Genomic DNA, 26,087 nt, shown 5'->3' with positions numbered 1-26,087 from the left:
ATGCCTGTTTTAGAAATGAAGAATTTAGAGAGGTCAAGCAACATCCCTAAAGGTACACAGCTATGAAATCACAGAAATAGGATCTGAACCCAGTTCAAAACCAACCTCTTAACCCTTTCATTCCAAAGGCCGCCTTCCTTTCGCAGATGTTTCCTCTTTTCTTCTCCTGAGTCTACCAAAGTGGTAAAATCTTTGTCATCTTAAAGATTCTTCTTCATTGTTTTTTCCCCAAGGACTCTATTCATGTGTAGAAAGGAGAACAAATAGCCTCTATCTACTCCTCTACTTTCTTATCCTTATTCCCTCTCCAACCCAGGAGTACTTTGTTTCCCCACTGCTGCACTGAAACTTGCTCACTAATGTCACCAATGGCCTCCAAACCGCCCAACAATGGAGATCTTCAGTTCTTATCTTACTGGACTTCTGTCATTTCATCATCCAGGAAATTTTCAATCTTTGTCTTCTAAGACCCTATCCCCTTCCCTGATTCTCCTCTCTTTAAGATCATACTTCCCATCTTCTTTATTCTTTCTGTTAAGTGTTCAGTTTTTCCAGCATTCAACACCTACCATTCTTCAAGTTGATCAATGTATCTCTGTGTGACTACAGTCGTTTCACATTGTCAAGTACTACCTCTCTCAGTTTCAGGCTTGTGAGTCCAGCCTATACACAGGCACCCCAAACTTCACTCAATGGTTTTCCCCTGTACTCCCCACTCCTGTTGGTGCTTCCATTATCATCAAGTCACCCAAGCTAAAAACCTGACAACTGTCCTTCATTGTCTGCCCTCCTTCACATTGTGATCAGTCACCATGCTCTGTCAATTTTACCTCTTCGATATTTCTTGATCACCCTCATTCTTGTCCACTCTCATTACCCACCTCTTGGTTTGGGTCCTCTTCCTCCCTTGTCTTCTAGTTTGAGCTCCTAGATGATTTCCCTGTCTCCAATACTGTTTTCTTAAAATTTGTTCTCCTCCATATCCTCCATATCCATATCTAAAGTGAAAATCCAACCATCTGAGCCCTCGGCACTTAGATAAAGATCTTTTTGACCGTAGCTAAGCACTTCATGATCCAATTTCTGCTTTACCTCTGACCACATCTATTATAACTTCCTATCTGATACTTTCCTCCAAATCCAAGTGTTGTTCTTATCTAAACACTATCCCACCCCACCCCATCTTGGTCTGATTTCCTTTAATAGATATTATTGATATCGTTACAAACCTAGGTAGAGTGTAAGGCTTGCTTCACATATCATTTTTAGGAACCCTTTCTTTACTTGGGTTTCATGCCATTTCTCTATGATCCCCAAATACACTATATATCTTGCTGTCATTGCTATTTTCACATTTTATTTGTTTCTGAATCTGTTCTTTTACTTAGGAATGAGCTCCAGGGACTGTAGCAGTATGCCTGGTACGGATTCTTTTTTTCTTAATTAGTGTCATTAAATTGGGAATAAATAAATTATTTGGCTCAATGTATCATTATCAGTTATGTCACTTTTAACTAATTATTTAAAATATTTGGGTCTGAGTGTCCTCATTTGTAAATTGGCTCAGTAATTCTGTCCCATCTTGTAACTGGGAGGAAAAAAATAATGAATTTAAAAATACATGTGCAAAAAGTATTCTACTGGGTATCTATAAGGTAAGTCAGACTGATTAGATAGTAGTATGATCAACAAAGCTGATTTTTACTAATATTTACTTCACATTTTTTTCTTTCCACCTCTCCAATATGTACTCTAAGTTTATGGTTATGATCAGGAGAATTCCCTCATTTAGTGCCCATATTAATTCACTACAAATAATACTGGTTCTGAAGAAATGATTTTAAAATTGTGTTTTGTTTGTTATTTATTAACTTTTAGAAACTGCTTAATAGCAAATCTATGGGCAAAATAAATTCATTTCAAGGCAGTGTATCTAAATATTTGGAGGCATTATTTCATTTCGGTGTTATCAACTCTCTTTTGCCTATAATCCAAGTAAATGGAATTCTTCACTGTGGAAACATTTTGGAATCTTTACACCAAAGATATATAAGTACTATTGAATATTGTATAGCAACTGGCCTACTAAAAATTTGTGATGCAGCTATTTTGCAACTTCTTTCCTTTCATCCAGAACTGCTATTAATTTTGCTGGTCTTAACCTACCCTAATCTCAGAAGAGAAGTACCACTTCAGTCAGAGCAGAGGAGACCTGGATTTCTGTGTTCCTCATTGGACATATAGGGAATTTATCTGACAGTTCACTCAGCCCTCACCATAATCAGTGCCCAACTGCTGCCTTCCAAAGAGTATGCACACAGGAACATAGGAGTTGCCCTGTTGTTGTCATCTTTTTATGAGATAGTCTATTGAGGTGAGGAGTCTCCCCAAGATTTATTGATGTCTATAATTGTGCCTCTGAGAAGATTTACTGAAAACACCACAAAGGGCAAGAGTATGCCCTTTAACTGATATTATTGGTATCATTATCTAAGTCTTTTATGCAAGATATACTACTAATCAGTCTGATCTCCATTTTATATATCTTGATGTACAAATATGAGTTAAAGTGATATTTTTAAAAGGATGGTAGGTGTAAATGGGGGAAGGATGTAAGGATCATTTTATAAATGAATAAAAATTAATATGAAATTATTTGATAATGCAGGAATTATAGCAACTAGACAGGTATTCCAATGATATAGTTTCTATATACATATACAGAAGTGCATTTGTAGTTCTCTATGTACATATGAAATAATAATTATGATATATAAAACATTGTATTATAGTAAAAATGGTTTCTAATATTATTTTTTCATCTGCACTACATTTTCCTCAGGAAAAAAAATCCAGAAAAACTTGATTAAATAATGGCCCAAGTTCAACTTCTTATAATTCCAAAGAAAACCTATTTTAAAGTCCATACCCCTGCCACAACGAAAAATCATTAGTTAGCATCACTATGACTAATAGCTAATCTGCCAAAATATTTTACATGTGTACAACTGGGTGTATTCCCCCCACCAAAGCATTTGAATTGCAAATGAATAGACTCACTAAACTTCTGGAGCATATTTAATTGCTGTTTAAAGAAACATCAATCATATTTTCTTTCCCACTAAAAGAGAGGGATGGAGATGGAAGGAGTGAGGAAAAAGCTGATAAAGGAGCAAATCCCACACAGAGTGAAAACACAAATTATTGTTAGGAAACAATATATTTTTTGCAATGGTTAATTTGGCCTGTCTGTAATGGTCCTTTTTGGTGATAACTATTAAACTGTACTTACATAGGTTACAACATGGACCACATCAGTGAGATTTCATTGTCTCTTTGAAGGAAAACCAGCCAATCATATCCTTGAAAAACAAACTGGGGAAACAAAAGTGCTTACTTTCTGTTCCTTTTCCGGGCTCGGCTGTAGGCTTCCAAACCTTCTGTTAGTGTCTTCAACTTCTCTGGCTCCACCTGAGTGAAGGTATGAAGACCAAACCACATTACCCAGACCTGCAATTGTTCAACACAGTTTTTACTTTCTTGCTGTGTAAGCAGGTGCTGCACTGGGGGAGGGAAGCCTTGACCGTCACTGCCCTGTAAAATTTTTTGCCCTAATTCAACTAGAGGTTGATTCTGTGGCTCCAAGATGCAGCCTCAATGGAAATGAAAAACTTTGGTTTTGAAATTGCCAACATTTTGAAAATCATGTTTAGGGGAAGAAAACCTGGAATTTAAATAACCTCAGGTCACAAAATCATACAAATAAAAAATTATGATTGACTTTCTCCACTGCCTGATGCTCAGTGACTGAGTACTGGTATTTCATCAGGGGAAGACAAGAGCCATGGTTAGGCAAGAGGGTGGGCTTTGGAGCCAACAGATTTTTTGAGTTTCCTCCTCTTTAAGATGAGAATAACGCTTATATTCCTGCTAGACTTGAGGTGAGCATTAAAATGTGACATCATGTTAAGCACAGTCTAGCACAGAGCAACTATTATCTAGGATGCTAGGCTCTGAGAAGCTACAGAACAAGCAGGACGGTAGGCAACCCACAGTCCATGCTGAGGTGGGAAGAGGGTGTTGCTAATACCAAATGGGCATGTCCCCTCTCCTGTCCTGCAGCATCAGTGCCAGTCTGTGTGAAGTCTATGACTCCAACAGAATGTGGCTACCAGAAAGTGGCTGGGGGTTTGTGTGTAGCCTTTGATATATGCCCCTGTTGATCTGGATCGTGGTTCTTGGGACCATACCTTCCTCCAAGAAAAATAATACATAGGAAAACCTGTATGAATATAGTGAATAAAAATACATTTAAAAAAACTTCGCTATTTTTATTGATCTGTAAAAAAAATCAATCTCAGTAGAAACACTGTTGCTTGCTGAGTAAACACAGTTTTAAGTCATCTCTTACCACAGTTTCTCCTCCTCATCACAACCCACTTTACATGAAAATTCAGAGTTTATCAAAATGCCTCATGGGTAAGAAAATAAATACTAATAAGCAAGGAAATTATTATTAACTTTTGCCTTTAAAGTTTCATGACTGACTCACAAATGTCATTTATAAATAATTTCTTTATGACCCCTTTCAAATCTAGCACACAGTAAGATTAACAAAGTGTTTCCATTATTATGTCTGAGTACAAGCATTTTCAATTGGTCATTGAAAAGAAAAACAAATAATGGAAATGGTTTCCTTTTTATAGTTTGTACTTTGTCCTGATGAATACAAATATTTCATACCTACATGTTCATTGGAGGTACCCATCCATTGTGTGCTAGAAAAAGACAACACTTTGCGTAAAGAAACATGTCCTATCAGATCACTAGAGAAGCTTAAGTAAACTGAGTGTATCCATGTATTGTTTAACAAAATAAAATAAAGATTCCCCAATATATTTTTACATTTCACATTGGAAATGAGTTTCTATCCTGTATTCAGTCACATGAAGGGAATATGAAAGATGCTGTGCACATTACATTTATGAATCAGAAACTAATTCCACTTATTTTTAAATAAACTTCTTGCAGGTAGGAAGAAAGCTGTCCTGTAACTTAAAGTTCTATTAGATACAGATTGTTGTAATGACATCTCAAAAATGGATCGAGGCCACAAAATGTAGGTTCACATTGAAACAAAGCAAGACACAACAATGAAAACTTGCCCTGTTGGTCTGAAGTTTTAAAAAACTGTTAGGTAAAACTATTTAAGTCATAATTTTTATTTTTAATTAAACAAATAAGAAACAGTAAAGATATTTCTTGTGCATTTTTATGTAAAAGGCACTGTTTTATCATTTAATATGATTATACTACAAACTAATATTTTTATTTTGCAGATGAGACCTGTGAGTTTTAAGTAGCATGACCAGAATTAAAACTCAGCTGACTCCACCAGACTAACTCAAACATATATTGAAACATACAATCCTTTCATGCATATAAATTATATAAAGTTACACACAAAAAACCATATGTGCACACTAAAAAATAAAGTATAACTATTTAAATCAAGTTACAGTTTTACAGAAATTAGGTGATAACTTGCCCAAACTTATCTTCAAATTTTTTAGGCTTGGACAATTTTCCAGTGTTTTTTTTTTTTTTTTTCCTAACTAATTGTTTTTCCAAACTAATTTCTACTATAGTTTCTCCATCTAAATCTACCTCAAGGCACTAAGGCACTGTCATTATGAACTATATTATTCATAAAGGATTCGATGACCTCAAAAGAGAAAACAGTAGTTCTATCTAAAACTAAATATAAATAAGATCCACACCACTGTGCATTTCTGCGCTGACAAGATCATACATATCCAGAGGAAAATGTTTATTTTATTTCTTTCAGAGTTATATATGTATGAAATATATATGAAGACTGTGCTATTTCTGGGGGAAATATTTGTATGCTTGAACAATATTTAAGAAACTCTTTGAAGGTACTCCCAAAAATGGTATCAGAGAACAAAATAAATCAAATTTCTTATCAAATAGAAATCATATTTTATGATTTAATGAACATTTCCTTATAAATTATTCAGTTAACTTATACATCAAAAAAGAACTGGGAAATCAAGTACATAAATGTAACATTAGAAAAGGTTAAACATACAAAAGTATTCTTCTAAAACTTATATTGAAGGAGAAAGTACTTAATACTTAATACCTTTTCCTGTAATTATTATCTTGGATTCTTAAATATTTGTGAGTCAGAAGAGTTCCATAAATTGTTTCATTCCTATTTTAGTGAGAAATTGGGAGAAGACTTTTTATATTTCTCTTTAGTCATAATTTGCCCACAGTCTCATCCTAACAATAATGATCCTAGCAGTAATGGCTATCATGGTATACCTCTTTACACCTATGCCATTTAAGAATTGGAAAATGATACCTGTAATTTAGATGCATTTATAGTTCACATACTAGTTTATGTATAAATACACATTATGTTGAATATTTTTTAAAAACTCTTCTTTCTCTTATTTGAATTCCTTAGATATAATAATTCTCCTACATATAGTCTCAGAGTGTGTTCAGAGGGGTTAGAAACACAGATATGACAGTGTCATACTTTTCTGAACAAGGCTGAATCTTGTTTACTTAGTTCAGAAGTCACGTACCAAACATTTGGAAATATAATTTTGGTTTGGGGTCAGCACAGCAGCATGTAGTATCTCAGAAGTAACTTAAAGTCTATGCCAAAAGGAAATAGGAATCTTTCAGGAAGCCACACCAACACTCTAAAATGAGATATAAAGTACATATTAGAAAAGCTTGGATCAATGATTCTGGCTCACTTTTGAATAGACCCAGTTAACTAGAGATGAGGTAAAAATTCCTTGCAGGCTTTAATCCTGATAATACCACTCTTTGTGATTTCTTTGCTGCTAGTTAGTGCTGGGGCAAAGCTTTCACATAAAGGTCAATGGATGGAGCACAAGCTGCATGACAGATTTCATAACAGGTCAGACAGCTGACCTCAAGTTCCCCCTTCAGTTTTCACTTCCCAATCTATTTCTACAAAGGTTGGGGCGATGGTATAGTGAAAGGAATACAATCTCAGAGTTAGAAGGCCAGAATTTGGGGCCTGCCTGAACTGCTTGTGATTTGTGTCTTAGGAATGCTGCTTTTCGGGGCTTCAGTTCTCTCTTTGGTCAAGTGGGGATAATCATGCATGTCGTTATGGGTCATTGAGATGATCTAAAGATGTGAACATGGAAGTGCTTTTATAAATACCAAAGTTGCCTTTCCCTAAGTACTTATCGCTTGGTGATGTGAAATTATTTTAGGTGGAACATGAACAAATCTTCAGACATTTTAATAGTTGTATATTTATGCAAATTTATATTAGAAAAATACAAATAACATCATGACTATGATTTCACACATATGATACCTTAGGACAAGAGTAAAAAGGTTATTTAAATTTAAAAGTGGCCTGAATAGTGCCTTGTACATAAATAACCAACAAATATTTATTAAATGAATAAATAAATCAGTAAATTAATTGAAAGAAAAAATGTAAGGTAAATAATAGTATAGGTAAAACACAGTTTTAGCAAAATTCTGGGAAATAGAGATCTGAATCAATAAGCAAATATGAAGCATTTATTAAGTTCATTATTTCAAACATTTATAAAATAGTAAATATTTAAAATGATAGTGTATATCTCAAAAAACAACATCTTTAACTCCTGCTAACTTCAATGAAGTATTCCAACATTTTTGAAAGAATGGGAATTGATGATAAATAATATAACTTATGTAAAATATTGATTCAACAGAAGGATAAACCCAATCTTCCAGCAATAGAACAGCAATAGCGCTCATGGAGAAGCCTCCTAAATGAATTGTAATTTTTAGAATTTTTCATTTTTAAATGAACTAATCAGATCCACACTATGACAATTTGGGGCAGTGGCACTATCTGAGGCATTTTTCTGGTGCTTCCTTTCCTCTTTGCTTCTTTTTGTACCAGGGATTGAACCCAGGGGCGCTTAGCCACTGAGCCACATTCCCAGCCCTTTTTTAGATTTTATTTAGAGATAGGGTCTTGCTGAGTTGCTTAGGGCCTCACTAAATTTCTGAGGCTGGCTTTGCACTCACGATCCTCCTGCCTCAGTCTTCCACGCTGCTGGGATTACAGGTGTGCGCCACCACTCCCACCTCTTCTTTGCATTTGATAAGTTTTTTTAATGCTACAGAACTATATTATAGGAGAAGAGTAATGCTCTAAATGTGATAACAGATCTCACGTCAATCCACAATACGTAAATAGAATTACGTGTTTTGGATAAACTAGATTTCTAAGAAAACAGTGTTTAAAAGTTCATGTCACAGAAGCACATATTTACCTCAGATTTTAGATTCCATTTGCTGGTATCTATGTGAAAATTGTGCTATCAGGCTTAAGAACCCTGCGCTAGATCTCAGGTACCTGTGTGAAGGGAGATAGGCCTCCTGCTTCTGTTTAATCTTGCTCAGGAAGAAAAAAGTTCACTATATTCTACAATCCACTCCAGTAGAGTTTACAGTCTTACCCAAGCTTTTCGCTCACTTTAGTCTTTTTCCTGATATTCACATTTTTGGGTGTTACTTGGTGCTTCATAATCTTTCAAATTTTGATCAGAAGGTGACTTTGTTGGCCTGGATTTTACACCTTATTACTTTCCAATAATTATTCTCTTTCCTTTCCAAGGAGATCCTGGTGCTAACAGAGTACTGATTTTCCCTGTCACACCAGCAGCTGAAATGCAACCCAAATATTTTGGACATTGGGTACAAAGTAAAGGATTCATTTCTAACAGTAGTTAAGGAAACAGTAAAGTGAATCAAATACACAAAGAACACTTTCAACAGAGAATTGTATTACCAAGGGAAAAAAATTAGCTAACACTGAGAATCAATCACAGAAAGAATGTTCTAAGTAAAACGTTTAAACACCTCAGGAGGGCATACCATCCCACGTGGATACCCATACTCAATCTCTTAAGTTACATTTACCTGGAATGTGAGGGAAGCCATCTCTGCTTACACCCCACACTGTCAAAGGTGTGATGCTGAACTTGTGTACTCAAAGTGTCTTGTTCCCAAGTAAATTTGGTTATGAGTTTTAACAATGATGAATTTTGTCAGTTTTGAGTGCCTATTCAGAGAGCTATTTTTATGGATACCTGCCAAATACAACCATGTGGGAAAAAAGCCCAAGTGTGATTTTAAGAAGGGGTGCCTGCCCCACTGTGCCTTTTGTAGACATCTTCCTGGTAATCAGACGTATTTCTCTACTTGTCCAGCAACAGGTATTTCATTGAAAAGAGACATTTCGGTACCATTCTGTTAATAAATTCTTTCTTAAGTTTGGTTCAGGTCAGAATACACATCAAATGTAAGAACTATGAAATATGAAGACTTATGGGACAATGTTCAAAAAGAGTAAAATCGCAGCTGGGGAGATAGCTCAGTTGGTAGGGTGCTTGCCTTGCAAGCACAAGGCCCTGGGTTCAATCCCCAGCACTACAAAAAAAAAAAAAAAAAAAAAAAAAAAAAGAGTAAAATCAATGAGCTATGTAGAGAAAACTAAGAATTTCAGGTTTTGATTATTATTACATGAGAAGCAACCTTTTCAGGCTTATTCCTATAAGATTAAAAGTGGCAGGTGACAATTATGAAATGTTTTAGAAAATAAGCATTTTCTCTATTTTAAAATAATTACTGAAATAATAAATAAAGATAACCATTTCCTCCTATAATTGCATAGGCTTAAAAATCTTCTCACATCATGGTATATGTGTGAAATCCCATGGTAGCAACTTTCCTTTCCAAGAATTCCCTAATACTGTGCCAAGATCTGGAAGCACTGAGGTCCTATTTTTGGCCACTAAACCATAAATGATAAAGGTTCATGGTTTGGAGAAAACTTGCACAGGTATACTGAAAACAAGTATAACTATGTCCTAGAACATACTTCATTACAAACTGATAACCAAGGGAAAAAACATTAGTAAGGAGTGCCACTTGCTGAACAATATAATACAAGGCACACAATACCCTCCAGTGCTGTCACGCAGCTTCAATGTTAGGACAGGAATACACACATGAGTCAGCCCAACTTTTCACAGACTGTTAACAATCTCTACTAATTAATATTGGTATGTGTACGGACAGGGAAGGTAGGAAGTTAGGGGAAGAAAGTTGATATTTTTTCAAAACATTGGGAGAAGAGGAACTAGAAAGTTTATCAACAAACCGAGTGCTTTAAAATGATTCTAGGTAAAACTCTTGCTTGAAATGAACAGCTAATACTAACTTAAAATCAGATACCAATTTGTATGTGATGTGTTGAAGTTTATAAAATAGTCATGAACTATTTAATTCATTATATATTCCTTATAATCTTTTGCCCTCAAACTGATTAGCAAATCCTCTAAACATGGCAAATGCATTGATAAACAATAACTAAAGTCAACTACTTCATTTCCACTAGAATACTTTTCAAATTAATAAATTGTCTGACATAGAAAATAGGGATAAAATTAGTCTAATTTTTATTGAGCCACTTTTAATGCTTGAACAATCTAACTGTGGCATCTCATCTAATTCTTAAGATATCATTTTGAGTAAGAATTAATATTCCCGCTTGAGAGGTGAGGAGGCTGCAGCTCCTTGGAAGAATAACAAACCTACACAGGGCCACTTAACTGACAGAGCTTGGATTACGCTCACTTCAGAATGCCCAAAGTCCATGCCTCTTTCCGCCACACTGCTCTTTCATTCCAAGTTCCTTCTAGACTGTGTTCATGCAGATGTGATGCTTAGGAAATCAAGCCTCTTAGGAAATTATCTCAGAAACTGCAGAACATTTCTAATGCATTATCATTCTGTTACATATACTAACCCACCAAAGCTTAAAAATGCCTTTCCAAAATCATGAACTGACCAACTCGTTTTCTCCAATGACCAAGAGTCTACTAAAATATGAACTTAAAGACAAGGTGGCTATCTCAGGAGTTGGCAAATACCAGTGCTCCAACTATAGCCTTGGCTTTATCTAGATCAAAGACCACTCATGCAACATGAAAACTAGAGAGGGACTCAGCTTGCTTTCAAATAGTAATCTGTGATCATGTTAATTAATTACTGTTTTTTCTACTTTACCTGTCTCCAGAAAGAATTTGGGCTAGTTTGCTGAGAAGAAGGGTATAACTAAAAATATAAATGATAGGCTGTGGGGTGGAGGGAGGGATAATAAATCTACTTTAAAACTTGAGTTAACAAGATTTTTATCTGGTGGGATCTGACAGGATCTTAGATTAATTTACTTTGGTGGACATATAGTATAAAGTTAAGAGGCTCAGAAGATTTATTTAAAATGTTTGGCAAACCTTTTCTTTTCTAAACTTCAAAGATAAAAACCAGGGAAAATGAGCCAACTTTTCACATCAGCAAAGTAGAATTAATAAGCTTTTACTATAATAAATAAATTGTTTATGGAATTAGTCTTTCTCTCTAGACTTTATTAAAATGTCAGGCATTTTAGTATACAGAAGGGAACTTAAGACACTGCTTACCTTTTTAAAAGCAGAAGCCTGGTTATTAGTGTACAAGGCTTTATTTATCCAACTTTGCTGAGCACTAAGGGATTCTATGCAAATAAAATTTCCATCATAATTGATTCACTTGGATAAGAGGGCAAATTAAAAAGATCTTTCTCCAGTAGATCATGCTTTGGTATTACACAGATATGAAATAGTTTAATCTTTTCTTGATGAACCAAAGTCACTAACATATCAAGTAAAGGCCACTTGGCTTGCAGTTAGACAGGTATGTTGAAATTTCACTTTTTCTGGTATTATGAAGTAACACCTTTGGGTTCACTGGGCATCATTAAACAAAGCCTGAGGAAGTCCTTCCTTTGTTTTGTGGACTAGAAGAGAAAAAAGAATGTTGTGAAGTAGTGGTTTGCTTTTTTATGTGCAAAAGTGAGATGGGTCCTGAAAAGACCAGAGGTTGTTAAAAATGCCGAATGCCTGAGAGCTTTTGAGTCTGCTATACCTTGTTTTTTAATGATAAATATTTCATGTATTAACACTAATATTTTATTACATGTTTTTGGTTTATCAGCTTAAAATGTATGCTTTAAATTAGGTTATCTGAATTACTAAAAATACTTTTAATGCATCTTGATATCAAGGTTTTAACCTAAGAATCTTAAATTACAATGTCAGTCAATGGGAAGGGGAATATTTTTGGATTTTCAGAAGCAATGTCATGCTCCCTCTTAGGAATTCAGCTATTGCCCAAAATAAGGAAGAAGAATCTGGATATCCCAAAAGAGTTATTATTACTTAATAGTGAATAAAACAGTTGCTTATTTAAATGAAGCAAAATAACTGTTCCTTGTACTCTTAAACCACTATTTTTTAAAGGCAAAGTTTAACATCAGTGAATAACTCATTCTCAGGATTTTCAAACAGATTAATCAGTTGACTTTGGATCCTTGTTCAATGTGAAATGTGTTAAAAATACATGCCTTTATGTATCCAGGGCAAAAAAAAAATGATTTTTAGACAAGGCATTTAGGACAGGAAGGATGTTTTCTGTGAATGGGGGGGGGCATAATATCTTCTCTAGTTCAGTTTCTTATAAAATGGCACATGAAGAGGCTTGGTTCATTTGCACAGAAATGGAAAAACAGTTCAGTGACTACATCTTGTATTTGTAACAGTTCCATTTATATCATAAAAGTCTACTTTTACTGTTTCTAATTTTTTCTTAAATAAACTGTCAAAAATATTTGGGTTATCAACCCAAGGAATGTTTGTCTGTTCTCAGAAAGTACAGAGAAAAAAATATTTTGCAAATTGGAGTATGGAATTCATTTTCTTATCAAACTTAGAAACTTTATGCCCAGAGTGTATCCTGACAAGTATATATTAGACATTACAAGTAAAGGTTTAAGGACCTCCTTATTCTTTGGAGAAAGATAGTTCTTTATTGTGGTTTTGGTTTCCTGCTATTAAACCTAAGTGCAAGTGAAAGTTTGGGCAGAGTTAAAACAGTTGTATATAATATACTCTTTAAGAGCATAATATATACCTGTAAGAGTAATTTTTATTACCTAAGAAGATAAAAAAGTATGTTTCTTCATCATATGTAGAGAGTGGGCATAATTATCTCCTTCTGGTCAAATATAAATTTTTCTGCTTTAAACATTCTACATATTCTGAGCCAATTTTACCATTTGTAAAGGGGGGAAAGACCAGAAAACCCTTACTAATTTCTTCTAAATTGAATGGTAGTTTCATGGAGAGCTTTCATTTAATTGATATGATCAGATTGTGTTAAGTAGAACCAGACTATGGGGCTAAACATTTCCTTATGTTACAAAAGCCCAGAACTTTTCCTGAAATGAGAAACCATTCTGAACTCACAGAGATTACTTGCTGCTTCCACAAATGGCTACAATCCCATCCAGTTTTTACCCCTCCTGAGCCCTATGTGTCACATGTAAGTACATGCAGGAAACATTGTCCCCTCACCTTCCTGTCGCCTAGGAGGGCCCCTACCTCTGTGGCACTCCATGACCTCCCCCAGTTAACCATGTTTTTTCCCAGTCATTGACACTTGCCTTCCTTCTCTGATTGTGGAATGAAGAGCTAGGTAAATGCAGGGAAGGAAGGCAGAGTTGACAAAATTCTGGAAATCTGGTTCTTGGGCTAGATCTACTCTAAGCCTAAGGGGATCTATAAATGCTTCATAACTCACCCCTTGTTGATATGACATTTTGGTGACTATAACCATCCCCTCTTCATTTTATGCTCCAGAAGCTTGTGAGACCTCTATGAGTCATGAAGAATCTTAAATTCAAATCCAAAGAATCCAAAGTGATGATAACAAAAAACAATAATTGATATCTGAACAAAAGATTAGTAGTATTTGACAATGGATAAAGATTGATATACCTTCCCTTCCTCGGGGCTTTGTTGACATGAATTGTGAACGTCGTCTTCTCTTACTAATTTTCCAGGCCAGGAAGTCAGTCCTTTGAATTGGCCCCAGACCAAGTCGCCAACATTGAACGTCCTTGGTCTATAATGTATCAACTCATTTGAAGAGGGGGAGTCTGGATTCCTTAGGTCATCTTCACTACTGATGCTTTTAGCGTCTGAAGGGCTAGGCACACACCCATTAATGCTTTTGGCATTAAAGTCTCCATTGTAATGGATGTAGTCTTTGACGAGAGAACTTTCTAAACTATTTGAGGAACTTGGAGACTGCTCCTCTAGGACTAGGTCTTGCTTTGTAGTGCTTAGCAGCTCTCCAAATCCCCGACTCTGTCGAGGTCTGTTCCCATTAATGTGCGCACATCTTTCCACAGTGTTCTCTAGTCTCTCCTTAAAACTCATCATAGTTCTTTTGTAGTTATTATACCTGAAATTTTCCTCCAAAATTTTATCCCCTTGACAGTTTCTTGGTGGTAACAGTATTGGGTGCTGTTCCCCAGGCAAAAATGGCAGTGTAGAGACATTGTTGGGCCTTTCATGACAAGGACTACTATGGATATGGCCTGGATGATCTAAAAATTCTTCATACTTCCACCTGTTTCTCTCCCCTCTGGGGCTTTGCTCCCCGTCCCACTGTTTTTTGGATGTGTGGCAACTAGCTGACTTGAAATACTCAAACCCATCTCCTTCGTTTGAGTTTTTGCCGTGGTCTAGATTCTTGGGCAGCCGTGCCCCCCTTGCATTCCTCAGCCTGCCATCATGATCAACACCTCCCATGTTCCGTCCATGAATGACCGCACTGACAGCACTGGACAGATTTAGTGGGTCACCAATTGAGGCAGTAAAGGCACTCATGGCACTCAGAGCTGGAATAGGGCTGATCTGGGTGGTACTGTTGACGGCAGTGGTGATGACAACTTGCATTCCTTTGCTGGCTGCATCAACAACTGCTTTGTAAATGGCATCTACGGAAGCATCAGCTTGGCCACCCATGACGAGTCCATCCTTCACCTGCTGACCAAGAGATGGGTCGATCCTTGGTTGCAACTCACAAGGTGTATCTGGGAAAGGTGGAAGTGTAGTGTTTGGATTCTCAGGAAGTGCTGTAAGCCCCGGCTGAGTGCTTATTCTTTTGTTTAGGAGAGCTGCATCTTCTTGCATTCTCACCTTAAAGAAATGGACAGGAAGCAGTGAGAGGTGGAGAGAGACAGGGAGGAAGGGAGGAAAAAATTTAAAGGCCTCAAGGAGATAGGCCATAATTTTAAGACTTATCAAAAGATAAGCAGATCTAACAAGAAAGGAAATATAATGAGCAAGACTCAAAATTGAAAGAAAAAGTCATCCACATAGAAAAACTTACATATTAGTCATATTTGGTTTCTGTTTCTTTGGTTGAAATCACTCAACAGACTTTCTTTTTTAATGGTCTCTAGAAAAATTAGGCTTGAGGTGAATGGACACAAGACGTTTTCAAGTGATGACCCCACTTACTTTGTGGTGTTAAAGGTCTTTGCAACTTGGGATATGAGTCACAGGTAACTGAACCAAAAGAACCAGATTTTGAAAATTTTAACTCACTGATTTTTAACTCAATGATGTTTCTATTTAGCTAAGTGAAATATAATACATAATAAAATAAAGAAAATGAAGACTCCTTTATTAATGATAAAATATTTTGATAATATGACACCATATTTTTGAAGACTTCAGATGGGTAATAATGCCAATTCTTCAACCTCATCAGACTGCTGGCTAAGGGGTATCCCCACACTGTCAACATGACCATGGCTCACTGCAGAAATGACTCTTACTTGGGGAGAATGAAGGGAGAGAATCCCTATTGAGGAGTACATTAGAATTTCAGAATAGGAAGGATGAGTACAGTTTGACAAAATCCTTGAGGTTGTTTTAATTTCACTAACATCTATCTGAAAATTACTCCTCCACATCCTTGATACTTTGGATCTCCCTGCTCTGAAATGATCACTCCCTTTCTGTCTCTATATCCTTTCTTACTAAACCAGAACCTTGGATCCAACAGCACATAAACTGTTCTCTTGCTATTATCCCCTCGTCTATACTTAAGAGATAAAATCCCAATCTTGGATGATTTCAACTGCCTGTTTTACCTATACCTACACTGAGGGTGCTAGGTATCTTGTGGATAGGGATTTATGACTTTCAACTTCCACTGGGGGCTGTTACTGCCCTTCAATCCTTCATTAGCTATCTTTCTTGTTAGATATCATTAGATATCTTCTCATTAGATATCATTCTTATTCTCCACAACTATTCAAATCTTCCTGTTTCTTCAGGCTGGTGGCTATGCCATATCTTTCATTATTTTAAGTGAATGGCCTTGCTTAGAGTTCTCATAATTTCTTACACTCTGATACTCCCTGCCCCATGACAACACATATTTCTCTGCAACTCTACCTGTCCTCTGTCTTGTCCTACTTTTCAGGATAAGAGAGGCTTCTTCTGTTCTTTGTGGGTAAGCTCTCCTTTTAGGCTCTGGATTCTAAGTCCTCTTCCTCAGGTATCTTGCCTCATCCATTATTCCTTCTCTTCATGTTCAATCTCTCACTTTTGTGTCTCTCTCCTTTAGCATATAATCATGTGATGGTTTCCATATTTTAAGATTGTGTTCTATTTGAAGTTTCCCCTTGGGGTATTACCCGATTTCTCTTGGTTCTGCATAGTTATTTCCTAATATCCCATTCACCATTCCATCTATTGCAATGTGGTTCCTGCTCCCACTACTGCACCAAAACTACATTCCACCACCCCACTGGTTAAGTACTAATAGCTAAGCCTAATAATTCTCTTCAGGATTTATCGTGCTTTCTTGGTGACATGCTTGAGACTTTTTCCTCTTTTCTGAATTATTTTATTATACAAGAACCATGTGACTATTTTACTATTGTCCAAAGAGAAAAAAATTTCTACATCACTGTTCCGTGCCCCAAACTCCTACTCCACTACCATTCCATTCCTTTTTCAGAAATAACCTGTGCTGGAGCACTCCTTGCAGACAATTTTGTGGTGGTGGGTAGTGAGAGGATGGAATTGATCTCAGGGCTTCATGGATTCCAAGCAAGCACTCTACCACCTAGTCACATCCCCAGCCCTTGTAGACTTTTTAATATGTTAAATTGTGTAGGTGAATTGTAAAGGATACCTCCTCTCTTTCCCCTTCTCCTCTTCCCTTTCTTTTTTTCTTCCTTCCTTCATTCCTTCTCTCCTTTGTTTCAACATGAATGCAATTTTATTGTAGTACCGTTTTGGCAATACAACAGTATTGAAGTCTTGCGTCTTACAGAGTTTTCCATACTGGGTTGTATAAGTCTAGTTAATCTTTTAAATTACTACACAATGGATATACTATAACACATTTAACTATTTTCCTACTGATGGATATTTAATTCCTGTTGTAACAAATATTATGGTATGCACTTTTTTGTTCACATTTGAAGATTTCTCTTAAGTGGAAACATAGAAGTTGAACTTCTGGGCACAAGGATATGTATATTTAAAAACTTTATATACTGCCAAATAACCCTCCTAAATCTATCCTAAATCCTGTGAGAAATAGATACTGAAGGATATGGAGAATAAGTCCAAGGACATTTCCCCTATTAGCAGTTGTTCTCCCTCCTGCCTTGTCTGGGGTAAAATAAAGTTTTTGTCTTTTAAAAGCCCTTCAGGGGCTGGGGATGTGGCTCAGTGGTAGCGCACTTGCTTGGCATGTGTGAGGCACTGGGTTCGATTCTCAGCACCACATATAAATAAATAAATAAAATAAAGATACTGTGTCTGCCTACAGTTAAAATATTAAAAAAAAAAAAAAAAAAAAAAGCCCTTCAGTTAGAGGGAAGGAACACAAAAGGAACTCTCACCTGACTGACACCTGCCCCCCCACCTTAATGGGTCAGTTGACCCCAATACAATAAGTCCCAGGAAATTCCCTATCCACACTCCTGTCCCACCCTAATGGATCAGCTGACCCTAATACAAGGAATGCCAGGAACTACCCTCTGGTCCCACCCTAAATGAAGACTATAAAGTCCAGACCCTTGCTTTAGCCCATTTTCCGTCCAGAAAATGAGCCACATCAGGTGTTTGATCGACTGACTCTGCCACTGAATAAAAAAGAGCTTACTAGTCAGAGATCTGCATCTGCCTTCCGCCTCCTCCATCATTTGTGCCACCATTTGTGCTTACAGATACATCAATCTTAAGGACACAGTATTTTAATTTGTACAACTTTGATCACCATTTTTGCATTAATAATTTATATTTCATTTTCTATGAATTATTTATATGTATTGTTCATTTTTCTAATCTATTATCCTTTTTGTTCTTGATTCATAGGAGCCCTTTCTATATTACAGATGTCAATAATTTGGTATGCATTATGCAAATGTTTTTGTGCCAGTAGATACTTGTCTAACTTTGTTCAGAATATCCTTGATTACACAGATTTATTATGCAGTCAACTGTTACTTCTTTTTCCTTTCACTTATTGGATTTATGTTTTGTTACAGACTTCTTTATCATATATATGTATATATGGTATTTTATATTTTCTTCTTTTATTTAGTGTTACTCCTTCCATCAAACCTCTTAATCTATCAGGAATTTATTTACTTTGTTGAAATAAAAGACCGTGTGGCTGAAGCCTGGGGTAAGGGGTGAGAGAGCTGAGCCTGGAGAAGGGAGGTCAGTGGGTATGTTAATAAGGATGTGGGTTCTAATCAAGAGAGCAAAGAGAAAGACAAAAGGATTGAAGAGGGTAACAGAGTTTCAAAGAAGACTACTACACAAAACAAAACAGGACTGGCCTGTTTAACAATACTTAATATTGAGAAATAACAGTAAATAGATACAAAATGTATAAAATCTACTTTTTTCACTCTTTCTCCCAAAGTAAGTGTTTAAATGAATCCAGACATTGGTTTCTACAAAAGTGACCTATGGAAGGTGAATACCTGGAAGTTTTGAAACAGACAAGCCATGGGGTTATTGTTAGCTGGACAAGGAACAGTGGACTGTCCTTGGAAGGCCTGGAGATTCTGGTACCCTTGAAGAAGTTGCTGCTGTTGCTGATTTGGAGGAAACATCTGATTGTTGTTTAACAGCGACTGTAGATGAGTCAGTTGATGGTTATTCAAAGTATTGTTTATTGATGACATATCACCTACAGTTTGAAAAACATAAAATATAAGTCAATGTGATACTTCAGAGATTCTATGCCTACCTTTGTACCAGAGAATTCCTAAAACAAAAACTAGAAGCTGAACTTAATGGGTAATTCATTTATTCATTTCATTTCTTTTCTTTATTTTCTTCTCAAAGTCTTACTAAGTGCTAAGGAAAAGGTAGCTTTATTATTTAGTTTTATCTTGCATAATTAGGTTTTGGATTTTATATCCTGCAAAGACTACTTAGTAGCTGCTCTATTCATTAACTAATTCTTATATATTTAGCTTCAATATTATGTGATTTCTTGCTCTCTTTTTATGAGAATGTCTACAATTAAAGGTGGAAATTAATCCTAAAATATTTTAGTAATCATATGTATTTGAACATATAACTTAAATGAGTGGGGCTGATCAGGCCTTGTTTTATAAAACTTCATTATTAAGCCATAATCATAAATAAATACCACCAAATAAAATGAGAGATTTAGTCTAGATATATGCATCTTGTTCTGGAGTACAAGGTAGGTCACCTAAAATTAAAATTGTAAGGAAAGCTAACAAGCAAAATAATTCACTGTCATAAGCTTTAAAAATAATTATTTTATAATCAGCATTAATTAATAACTAAGTTAATATTCAAAATTGTTTTGAAATTACTGAAATTATTTGAGGATGCCATCATAGAAATTATCCTGTAACTTGAAATATATAGATGCTTCTTAGATTATTTAAGTATAATAATTCATGCCAGAGAAATTATATATAAATTATATTATTATTATAAAGGTGTCCATAAAATCTAGAAACAAATTTACTATGTTTTAAACATTTAACATGACCTTGATTGTATCATGTGGATTTGGATATGCTTCTAGACTTTATGGACACCATACCTATGCTTTACATTATAGTTACCTGCATCCATTAGTTAAATACACTTAACATCATTTTTTAACTTTTTGAGAGAGACAATGCGGATTGTTTTTAAGCCACAAAGATCTAAAAATAATTCTGAGGAAATTTAGCAGCAGCTAGAGGGACTGTTCTTTGAATTTGGACAGACTTCAGCTTTCAGTGTTTTTATGCCTGTTTATGTTTTGCTGGACAAGCGTTTAGATTTGTTTACTTAGGGTTCACCTGGAAAATACTTCCTCAAGCTGTTTCCAGCCCCAGTGCAGCTGCTCATACTAACCCTGTGATGCCACACCAACTAAAATTGAAATAAAAATTATTTTTAAGATGTACCTGTGCTTTATTATTTGAAAAATGAGACTACTTGGCTTAAGAAAATGATGGGTAGGTTAGTTTTAGGTGGCATCAGAATTAGAAGATAAAAGAAAGCAGATTAAAATGATATTTAGTATTACTAGCACAGGGGAAAAGGAAAAAGTCATCATTCTCATGTTTGTATAACTATGGTTGTGTGGGGGTGTTGTTATATTTAGTTCCTTAAGTAAGCTGTGACATAATAAAAACATTTAAAAAAATAGTGTGACAAAATGGAGTTTTTAAAAAGGAGAAAAGAGAATTAGAAAAACGTTTCTTTAAAAAAAATTTGTGAAAAAATTTAACTTACCAAGCAGACCTGTCCCCAGTAGAGGGTTAAGTAGCTGTGGCACCACAGAGTTACTGTTGAGTTTAGCTGGACCAGGTGTATTCCCAGCATTATTAGATATATTCAGCAATGTTTCGGCCATTGACACCACTGCTGTCCCACCAAGTGTTGAGACAGTCAGTGCTGCCACTGCTGATGATGTAGTGGTTGTGGTAGTGGTTGCCTGGGAGGAGGTTGCTATGGAAACCTCTGGATGATTAGCGGTGTTGGCCGATGCCGAGTTCAGAACACCTCCCAACAGCTGGGGATTCAAGGCCATTAATCCTGAGGCCCCAGTGACAGCTGGGAGGAACAGGGGGTTAAAAGTAGTGTCACTGCCTGCAAAGCTTGGTAAAGGGTTCCCCAGGGGGCTGGTTAAAAGGGTCTCAGCTCTGCTGTTGTCTGACTGATTGCTTGGCAAATGGTCTGGTGGGGCTGTCATCTGTGTTAATGAGGGTAAAGGGGTATTTTGCTGTTGCAAAAGATCTGAGATGGTCAGATTGAGAGATGGCAGGGGAAGCATGGCAGCTGCTTGGGCTTGGTTCTGAAGCAGGGCTGCTAAGAGTTGAAAGTGAACAGGCTGTAATACCTGCCCATCCATGTCACCGGAGAGAAAAGCTAAAGCAGCGTTTACATTTGGGTTGAGAAAACCTAAAGGGTGGAGGTTGATCTCAGACTTGCCTTCTCCTGCTGAAGGCTGGAGGATATTTAATAGATTCTGGTTTAGGAGATGCTGTTGATTCACTGGCAAAGAGATAGGTAGAGAACTGAGGAGGCTGGGGTTCAAGGGGTGTGGAAGATGGTTGTTTGAAGTGCTGTTGGGTGGAAAATGAAGTGCGTGCTCCTGGCCAACAAAAGGAAAATCACTTCCAATGGGCAGCTGACTCTGCAGTGGGTTTCCAGCTGCGGTGGTGACGATGACACCATCTTGAAGAACAGATGTTGTCTTTGTGATGGCGGGGTGGTTGGTGCCAGCTATGGCTATGGAGGATGATGGACCTGAACTGCCTAAGATGCAAAAGAAAGAAAGAAACCCTGTTAGTAATTATGGATATTAAGATACATTTCAATTTATTTGTTACATGGCATCTTCATTGATTGTAACTAGTTTAACTGTATCAGAGATGCTTTCACATCTCTTTATGGGACTTAATCTACTTGAAAAATAAATGTTTAAAAAGTGTGGCATTTTAATAAACAACTTGTTGAGTTGTCTTTCACAGTTGGACAAGGTGAAGATGGGAGAATCTTTTGTAGTTCATTCAGTTGGGGAGATAAGAGTAACAAAGTTTCATTTTTAAAACTATATATTTTTAATTTTTAAAAATTTCCATTATTATTTGTAAAACTGGTACTTACTTTTAATGGGAAAAAAACCCTCCACAAACCTAGAATATATGGAAAAGTATAAAACAGAATATAAAAGTACCTAATAGTAAATAACTATTAATATTCTAGTTATATAGCTTTCAGGGCTTCCCCCTCCTATGTGTACATGCGTGCGCGCGCACACACACACACACACACACACACACACACAGATAAATTAGAATCATGCTATAACTTTTTCATTTATCCACATATTGTGACCATCTTTCCATGTTAATTTATATATAGTTATAGAATCATTTTACTAGTGCCAGGTATTGATATACATAATTTAATCAATCCATACATAAATGTTTTCATTGCTTGTTTTTTTTACTATTATGAGACATTACAATAAACTTTTTTATTAATATATCTTTACCATTTTGTCCTATTACTTTCTAAGGATAGATTCTTGAATGTGGAATTGCAGGGAAAGAAAAGTTTCCATATTTTAAAAGCTTTGAATACATATTGGTAAACTACCCTTCAATGAAGTTGATCAACACACTCAGTTTACATTCTTACAGTGTAGGATAATGCTCATCTTTTACCAATACTCTAATTTATTATTATTTTTAAAAGTGAATAAAATGATTAATGATCTTTGCATTCTGATAGTATAAAGATACTTTGTATTTAAGATTCCTTAAGTTAGATCAGTCTAATTAGCATCCAAAGAGCATTCTTATTCTTGGAAGTCTTGTACTAAAGATGAAAATTCAGGTAATTTATTAAGATACAAATTTCGTTTGTATTTATAACTGTATTAGGGATTCTCAACCCAAGCTACACAATAGAATTATAGATGGAGAATTGAAAAAGCAAAACAAAATACCTAAACAATCCAATACCTGGGCTTTAACCCAGATCCACTGAAAATTCATTTTAAGCTTAGATAATAGCCAGGCACCAGTGTTCTTTGAAATCACCCCTGGTGATCAAAATGCTCAAGGGGTTGGTGGAGGTGGGAAGGCAAAACCTTTTCTACTGAACAGGAACCTACAATCATATTTTGGTAAAAAGTCTCCCCGAAAGAGATGCATTTTTAGCTATAATCATGCATTTAACAAATATTTTGTTATAAGCATATACTTCTAATTTTATTTTACAGTAATAAACATATATATGATATAATGAAGCATACCAGTGTCACTGAAAATCTAAAATAATTGGAACATTTTACTTTTACATTTGACCATATTACGATTGAAACCTGATCCAAATACACAGAAGTGTTTCCTTAGTTGTAATACTGGTATGCATATAATTTTATATTTTTCATGTTTTCGCCCACTAGAATAAACCAAGAATTTTTCCTTTTTGATATATTGATTTTGTAATTATACTGTCCACTGTGTAGTAAATGAACTGACTATATTTAATGAACCATTCTGATAAAGTTTGGCATTCACATTTTGACCTTTCATCTTTATATGTAACACAGGGATGAACATCTTTGTATATATTCTTTGCTATCATTGATTTTCTTTCCCCTTAGAAAATATTCCATCATTGGCATGATTGTTGTAAGAATCAAAAATAAGTGAAAAGTTTGTAAGGTGTAAAAATCTATATAAATACAAGGAGTTATGGTTATAATTATTGCTGACAGTAGTAGTCATTAGCAGTGGTGACCTTAGTAGTGGTGCTGTGCTTAACAGAAGCAAAAATCAGCATATCCAAATCACTTCACAGAGTATCTCCATAAAAAAGATTTGTAATTTTCCCTATTTGTCATCGTTCTACTTTTTTTTTAAGCTCTCAGTGTTTTATTTGAAGAATGAGGTTAAAAAAAAAAACAACTCCTTGAAAAAGTATAAATATTTATGAAATATTATCATGAAATAATGACTATGTTCACAAAGATTAGGGTAAGAGAACATACCAAATGCTGAAGTCAGCATATGGTATATAAATATTAATTCATATTTTTTACAAAACAATCAACACCTTAAATATTTCATTGCTTTTTAAATCTTACTGTTATTTCCATATATAGGTACTGTGCATTATTTGTATTTGGAAACCATCTTTTTAAATGAGTTAGTAAAAAATCTTATTTACTAGTAATCACTATCAGTGGCAATTTTTCCTACCTGCTAAATAATAATGGCATATGTAAATGTAGAGATCATCATTCCTCTTACCATAGGCAGAGCTCATTTTCAAAATACTTTAGCATATATGTGGCAAGGCTTTGTAGACTAAAGTTTTCCTTAGAGGTTACTATTCTTTATTATCCTTAATTTGCAACACAGAAGTATATCCATATTGATGATTCAAGGAAGGGGCCATTTGGGGATAACATTATTTTAAAATCTCTCCATCTAAGTATTCTTGAGGAATTACAACTAAAAAGTATAGTTATTCTGGGTGTATTTTTGTCTTATCAACAAGAAGTCAGTGGATAAAATAAGTATATTAAAGGTAATATGTGAATCAAGATGTATTTTTAAATTTTCTTTAATTTTCAACAAAGCAACAAATAGTTATACTTTGCTGTACGACAGGATAGAATGGTGGTACAAAATTTTAAAAACCTGCCATTTCCTGAGGAACTCAGAATTTAGACAAAGCAATACAGAAATTTTTCTCTTTTTCCTTTCTAATATGCATTGATTGCTCTATTATAAACTAAGAAATTTGAAAGCTCTTTTCACATATTAGCTAGGGTGACTATAATGCAATATACTAAGTGTTTTAACAGGTGTATATAGCAAGGGGATAATTATAAAACTGTGGTAACATTTGATCAGAGACTTAAGAAATGAAAAGGAGATAAAAAGGGATTCTTAGGAGAAGCAAAATAACTTTACAAAATACAGGGACATAATGTGGATGGAAGGTAATGAAGAGTTAGTCCTGTGTTTCCCCAAAACAAAGAAATATGAACTGAGAAGGTGTGTGGCTTTCCCAAACCCCAGCTCCCTCTGCCCACAGTTAAACTTGTTGTTTTATGGCAGCAGTGAAGAAATTTGAGGTCATTTTCTAAACCATTAAAGGGAAGAATCATTTCTTATTTTCCTTTGTATTTCCAAGACTCAACACGATCTCTGACACATGGCTGGCATTCAAAAAAGTGTTTGTTGGCTGAATGAATCTAGTATACTGGTTCAATTCTCGGAGATAAGGGACAATGGAAAGGAGATAGATGGAAGATGATAAATTAGTTTAGAAGGCTCTCAGGCATTCCAAGTTAAAAACCCCTTATAGTGGGAGAAGTTGATCCTAACATACTCTGAGTTCTCAAGGTCATTCATTAATGCTCAATGTCATCCAAAAAGGAACAAGAATTTGGATGAGTTTTTATAGCTGGAGGGGAAGTTGGAGATTGTTTATTTCTGAACACTTAATCTTAAATAGGCACTATCTGGTAAACCTATTTCATAGTTCTGCATAAAAACCTTATGGTGTGTTCAAGCAAGTGGGGAAAATGTTGTATTAAGTCTTTATTTTCCCCAGCCAAGATGTTTTGTGCTTAATCTAATGAAAGGGACAGTGGCTAAGAATTTTCTAAAAAGTAAATTATTCATTAAACATTTAGCAGTTAAATAATCAAAAGGCGGCTGGGATTCTGGAACAACTTAGTCAATCTTTTAATTGAAAGTAACCATTATTTCACACCAGTCACCATGAACTGGCAATTTCTTTTTCTCATTGTCTGTTGCTTTTAAATAGTAGGAGAGAAGACTGGAAAGTCACCCAAATAAACTTAGCTGGTGTGAGGGTCACATGCCTAGACCCCCCAGTGATTGAGATGTCTAGTCTGATGAGGAAGCAGTGGTAGCTTGCCCAGTGGGGTAGATTTCTGAATATAAACAGTACTCTGCACAGACTTAATTTATATACATATGTGTGTTTTTGTCTATTTGTGTATACAGAAATAGCATCATAATTTTTTAGGGTATTTTCCTA

General features: G+C 35.4%; 1 protein-coding gene across 6 annotated transcripts in view; it reads right to left on the bottom strand.

Moving 5' to 3' along the window:
- The window catches only part of MBD5 (methyl-CpG binding domain protein 5), a 463,202-nt gene that overhangs the window by 9,034 nt on the left and 428,081 nt on the right, over positions 1-26,087 (bottom strand). For 4 of the 6 annotated variants that reach the window (XM_079132466.1, XM_079132465.1, XM_079132467.1 and 1 more), the window contains 4 exons: positions 20,784-21,809; positions 18,995-19,203; positions 13,962-15,170; positions 3,398-3,510 (listed from right to left, as the gene is read on the bottom strand). In XM_079132466.1, coding sequence (XP_078988592.1) covers positions 3,398-3,510; positions 13,962-15,170; positions 18,995-19,203; positions 20,784-21,809 — 2,557 coding nt within the window. The remainder of the gene's footprint in view (positions 1-3,397; positions 3,511-13,961; positions 15,171-18,994; positions 19,204-20,783; positions 21,810-26,087) is intronic. The other 2 variants (XM_079132468.1, XM_079132470.1) reach the window with 2 other exon arrangements.

The sequence above is a fragment of the Sciurus vulgaris genome (assembly GCF_902686455.1).
Source record: "Sciurus vulgaris genome assembly, chromosome: 3".
Lineage (NCBI taxonomy): Eukaryota > Metazoa > Chordata > Mammalia > Rodentia > Sciuridae > Sciurus > Sciurus vulgaris.
The sequence above is the reverse complement of the archived record's forward strand: the minus strand, read 5'-3'. Positions and strand labels throughout refer to the sequence as shown.